We start from the raw sequence: 6,059 nt of genomic DNA, 5'->3' as shown, positions 1-6,059 counted from the left end.
CATAAATATCAAGAAAAAAGAAAACAATGCACAGACATGGATGAAAGTACATCTTTTGTGATGAAAGTAGCCGACTATAAATCGCTGTATATCGTTGGTTATATCTGCGTAATATTCAAAGGCGTTTCGTAACAGAACACTAATATTATGATTTTTTTCCTCATTAAATTCCACATGTATTATCTTTCTCTTGAAATTATGACTTTATTCTTAGAATATTGTTTCTCCCTGAATTATTAATTTACTCTTGTATTATGACTTTTTCTTAATAAACTAATTTATTATCATTACGTTTTTTGGGTGTAAAATTATGTCTTTAGATGTTTTTTCCCCTTTAAGTGACTTTGTTACTCCGTCATAGGCTGTAACAAGGCCAGATTTAAAAATTTTAGATTTTTCTTTTGTCACTAAAACTGTAGTAGCTCAGTGTACAGCATGCTAACATGCTCACAATGACGATGCCACTGCACTGATGTTTACCAGGGATAATGTATGATATTCAAGCAATTTATTCGATCCTATGTTTTATATGTAAAAAGTTTGTAAAGCAGCATGTAAATTTGGTAAAGCAGAATTTACCCTCTGACCTGTTGTAAAGTAAAAGTATAAAGCAGCATGTAATGAAAACACTCAAACCTGTTTGAAGTACTGACCAAACGTGTTAAAATGCATTTATTCAATTACAGTGACAAGTATTTCCCTTTTTGTGTTGCAGTGTTTAAATCATTTAAGCCAGTGTCTAAAGCTCAACAAACAGCTGCGTTATTGAAAACCCATGTGCCGTATCTGTATTAAAATCACTATGTGTGACTGATATGAAATTTCGGCCATTATTGTGCAGCTGCATTAAGTAGTGAGCTCAGTGAGAGGAAGCTGTGAGGCTCAGATGCACTTCTGAGTCGACCTACGCTCTGCACTCGTGTTTGTGTGAACGGTGGAGACAGAGCAGTGAATGTGTCAAGCACGAAAACGTTTTAACATGAGAATCAGTGACATCTGTATGTGTGGAACTTTATGTTGATGCTTCTCATGTGCATAGACAATACATCTGGTACATATTAACGTGTGTAGCTGACTGTGTGTGTGTGTGTGTGTGTGTGTGTGTGTGCGTGTTTGTGTGTGTGTGCGCGCCCTTTGCAGAGACAGTTTGTAATCAGCTGTCACAGTGGGCTCTGTCAGAATTGCAGCAGTTGAGAGCAGACCTTCGTGCTAAGCAGTGAAAAGCTCTCAGGCCCACTCTGAGCTCTGGTACATGCAGGAGCAGCAGCAGCGGAGAAGGTGAACGACAGTAAGGACAAACTTTCCACCTGCACTCCCACAACATATAGCTGCCTCTTGACAGCTGTGAGCCTGGTGGTGTGAGTCTCTTTCATTGTGTGTGTTTGGTTTACCTGTTTTCAGACTCACGTGACTGTATTGGGATCAGACAAAAAGGTAAGACCTACAAGCAACCAATTATGAATCATGGTTAATATGAAGAATTGTCCAACACTGCTATTATTTAATAAAACTCCACTACAGTTAATGAAGTAATAAAACTAGTAACAGTATAACAAAATATGTTCATGTGATTTTCACTCATTTACTAGGCCACCTGGACTCCCCATTAACACAGTGGTTTAATGAGTTTGAATGTATCAGTGATTTAATTATAATAATAACTTAGGCCAAGGCCGCTTTACAGAGAAAGGAAAGTCAAAGACTTATAACATAATGTAATGAATACAAAATTAAATGCATGTCTAAAAGTGTTTGTTTTTTAAATTGACTGTGTATTTTACACAACTGCACATACTCAGTTTGTAAATGAGAAATCAGGTCAACCAAACCAAGGCCCAGTCAGTAGTCATTGTTGAAAAGAAGCATTTGTGCAAATTATAATATAATTTGCTGAAGATAATGTTTTTTAAATAAAAAAAACAATAATGTTTTTCAAAATGTAAGCATTTGTTATGCTTTGTTTCTAATAACAGTTCTGATAGATATGCCCAGCAGAGACAAAGGTCTAATACACTGTACTCTTCATGTGTAACTAAATACATTAATAGTGACATACTGTTGCATTCTTGTCATTTTATATATCAGATACTATAGTACATATTCTCAGGACCAGATTATACTCAAACAAAACAATACAAAGTGTTTAGTTGTTCCAAATGGCAACACTTGAAGTTACTTGAATGTTCATGTTTTTCTTGACATATCTTTGATCTAGAGCCATTTCATGTGAATGTAAACTAATTGACATTTGAAAGAATTGATTTGTCCTGTTTTTAATGATTTGATTATTTTGTAATTTGTGAAAAACCTTCACAATCACTTCTTTGTTCTGGCCATGTGTAGGGAGAGATGATTGAGCTGGGCCTCGCTGACGGGAGCCTGATCGATGAACTGATGGAGCTGACGGCTCAGAGCCTCAGTCAGCGGGAGATCCAGGAGCACTTCAACATCATCAAGGAGATCGGCAGAGGGAAATACGGCAAAGTGCTGCTGGTGACACACCGCTTCAGGGGTATGACTGCACTTTGATATCTAATACTTATATGAGAGAATGAATTACGTAAAAATATGTAGTTTTGGATCATTTTATTTATATCTATTTGATATTTCAGAAATCGGGTTGTCGTATTATCGAAACATGATGTTTTCCACTTAACAACTGTAGAAAAGTTGTTTTGTAATGATGCAATTGGCAAAGAGCTGTTAAAACCCCCCAAATTCATTCCAGGCACACAAAACACCTCTGAAACTTTGCAGATAATGTTTTTGCTGTATATGAAGTTGATGCATATCTGACAATGTTGTAACTGGAAATAAATAAAGAGCTAAGGAGAGAGAAGGAAGGACCTTAACAGAGCAACCTCAGTGAGCAGAGGAAAGCCATGTGATGGTATATTAGATAATTATAACTGTAAACAGCAAATGCAGAGTATCAGTGCAGTATCACAGAAGTGATCATAGATATTTTTAATGCTGCAATAAGACATTAGACAAAGGAGGTGTGAATGAGCAGTGCTAATAATAACCACAGTAAAGTATGGATGGTCTGCAGGGACTCCCATGGCCTTGAAAGTGATGCCCAAAGCCTCGACTAAGCTGCAGGGCTTTCTGCGAGAGTACTGCATCTCCTTACACCTGTCCTGCCACCCCTGCATCGTGGGCCTCTTTGGCATCGCCTTCCAGTCTAATGAGCACTACTGCTTCGCCCAGGAGCTTGTCGTTGGCAGGGACCTATTTGCTGTCATCCAACCAAAGGTGAGCCAAACATTGGCATAACAGGACTAATGGTTCTATTTTAAAACAAACTGGCAAGTGCATGAAAGGTGTGTTCAAATCGACGTCTTCTGCTTAAAACAGAAAAAAAGTTGTACTTGGTCATTTGGTTAATCCTAGGTGTGTTTGGTGGGTAACTAGAGTCTGTCATTCCCTTCAAAAGCCAGGTACACTTGGATCTTGTACAGGAGTGTGTCAAGAGACTTTGGGGGCTCAAACCAAAAGGGAATTGGGAAGGATTAAATTAACCTCCTGCCCCCGCCCCCCCAAAAAACAAATCTCTAAAGTCATTTGGCTTCTGGAAGGAAGCTAGTGTGGACTCATTAGGGGGCTTTTGACCTTTCCTTTGCTGTCACATGTGCATAGGCTATCATAGAATTAAAAGGGGAGTCTCACAAAATGGTTGCCGTTGCTGTGGATCAGCTGTTCGCAGGGGCCACCTCTTTATCTAATAAAATTGTCTATTTGCTAAGTAGTTAGAAATACATCAGTAGACCATCTGTGTAAAACAAGCAGAGTGTATGCGTTTTGAGTGCTCATATCTATATGGGCATACTACTATCTTGATAATGCACCTTTAAATCTATCATTAAAACAATTGTCCAATCGATTTAAGATAGCAATACACAAACAATGCACCTGATCACAGCTCATTTAAAGACCAAGTAGTAGTATATTTTTATTCAGTCATGAAAACATTATTAATATTATACACATAGTCAACAGTCTATGTACAAGGTGACTGAAAAGGCACAGGCAGGCGCTTATACAGATGCTTATACAGTAAAGGCCTGTCCTACGTTTTTGTCCATCTAATTAATCCTCCAGATTTAAACAAACAAAGCAAAACATACAAATTATATACACATTTTTTAAAACAAATCATTTGTGTTTATCCGGGTTAATCGAATGAAACTTGCGTGTCTAGACGCGACTTTGCATTGACCTTGTATGTAATCTTGACCCACGAAAAATTAGCGCCGCGTCAGGTGTGACCTCACCATTAGAAGACAGCCATGGTAGCGGGTGTAGCCCCATAGGTCCCATCAGCACTCTGTCAGTGACTCTGTCAGTCTGTCACAAAGGTTTCTCTGCACCAACCTTACTAAGGAAATACAAATGTTATGTTTTAACCTATGATCTAGATCAAGTCAATATAATCAATTTTCTGCACCTAGCGAGTGAAGGTGGCGATGCTAATAAGCTTGGAGAGTGGATGTACTGTCAGGGAACAGTGGAGCCATGTTTGTTGTTCTTATTCTTTTGTGAGGATACTTGTTTTCATCCCAGAAAAGACGGCAGTAAAGATCCATGTGCTCATCATTCTGTGCTCAGAAGCCCGTGTGACGGAATAGTAGACAGTGCTAAGGTGATCAATGGGGCTAGGTACAGCTGAGTGGTAACGTCAGTATACTAATGCTCTTAATGTGGTAATTTTCATTCTGGCCCATTTGCAAAATGATAAAAAGTGCTCTATCCTCTATTCATTTATTTATATATATTTTATTATGCTTTTATCTCAGGTGGGTATTCCAGAATCTTCAGTCAAACGTTGTGTCCTCCAGATTGCCAGTGCTTTGGAGTTCATCCACAGCCATGGCTTGGTCCACCGAGATGTCAAGCCTGAAAACATTCTTCTGCTGGACAATCATTGTACCCAGGTCAAGCTGGCAGACTTTGGCCTGGCCCAGAAGAGAGGCACAATGATACGATTCATCACAGGCACCCTGCCCTACATGGCCCCAGAGCTTTGTACCATGGCCATGCTGGAGGGGCAGAAAGAAGTGACTGCTCCCCCTCTGAGCGTGGAGCCAAGCCTGGACACCTGGGCCTTTGGAGTGGTTATCTTCTGCATTCTCACGGGCTACTTCCCCTGGGAGCGCTGCATGGACTCAGACGACTTCTACCTGGAGTTTGCTGACTGGTGCAGAATGGAAGAGAGACCTATCACAGAGGAGGACATTCCTCCTCTGTGGAAAAGGTTCACTCCAGAAGCCATGGAGATGTTTGGTAAGCTCCTGGCTTTGGATGCAGGAGAGAGGTGTACAGTTGGGGAGGTGAGAGCATATGGGGAGAAGGACTGGCTGAAGAAGGCATATGGGGACGAGCAGCAGAAGACAACAGAAAAAGAAAAAGCCAGCATCTCTAGAAATACATCTGTGCATAGCAAGGTGGAGGAACCTCCTAATGCTAAGTAACTTGCAAACCGTATTATTGAATCCTCTTGAACTTCGTAATTATACTATACTATGGGCTCTATCTTTTGATTGTAGCACATGATATAAAGCACATGGTTCAACTTCTTTTGGGGCATGTCTAAAACCCTTCATGCTTGTTCAACCGCAGTTAGAAAAGAGATCGCTGAGCCAGGTCCATGATTCAAAAGGGTTGTACTTTCTAATTCATCACGGCTGTGTTCTGGGCCATCTCCCATTCCCTTTAAAAGCCAGGTAGAGAAAATCTCAGCTGGTTTAGTCTAAAACTAGGCCCTGAACCTCAAAGGCCAATATTTCATACAATTTGCAGTGATGGTAAATGGACTGGACTAGACAGCGCTTTCCTGGACTTATCAACCACCCATTCAAGCACACATTTACACAGCGTTTCTAAATGCAACGCGTTTCCTATCACACATCCTGAATGGAGGCACATTGCATCCACACTGTAAAGTGTCCAAAAAAAGAAAAGATGATTTCACAGGGATGTCCTTAACCATTCAGACATACTTTATATTAACGGCAACTGCAACATGCCTGATTCAATTCCAGCTGGTACCCTCAGTGGCA

The 6,059-nt window shown here is 40.1% G+C and overlaps 1 protein-coding gene across 1 annotated transcript; it reads left to right on the top strand.

The window, feature by feature from the left end:
* Positions 1–1,182: 1,182 nt before the first annotated feature.
* Positions 1,183–5,753, top strand: si:dkey-8e10.3 (serine/threonine-protein kinase SBK1). Its single transcript, XM_034591352.1, has 5 exons — positions 1,183–1,288; positions 1,402–1,434; positions 2,344–2,512; positions 3,053–3,255; positions 4,797–5,753. Exons 3-5 carry the CDS (start codon positions 2,350–2,352, stop codon positions 5,469–5,471), a joined length of 1,041 nt encoding a protein of 346 aa, XP_034447243.1. The 5' UTR covers positions 1,183–1,288; positions 1,402–1,434; positions 2,344–2,349; the 3' UTR covers positions 5,472–5,753.
* The last annotated feature ends 306 nt before the right edge of the window (positions 5,754–6,059 follow it).

The sequence above is a fragment of the Hippoglossus hippoglossus genome, chromosome 7 (genome assembly GCF_009819705.1).
Source record: "Hippoglossus hippoglossus isolate fHipHip1 chromosome 7, fHipHip1.pri, whole genome shotgun sequence".
NCBI classification, from domain to species: Eukaryota; Metazoa; Chordata; class Actinopteri; order Pleuronectiformes; family Pleuronectidae; genus Hippoglossus; species Hippoglossus hippoglossus.
Note: the sequence above shows the minus strand (reverse complement) of the source record. Positions and strands in the feature narration are given on the sequence as shown.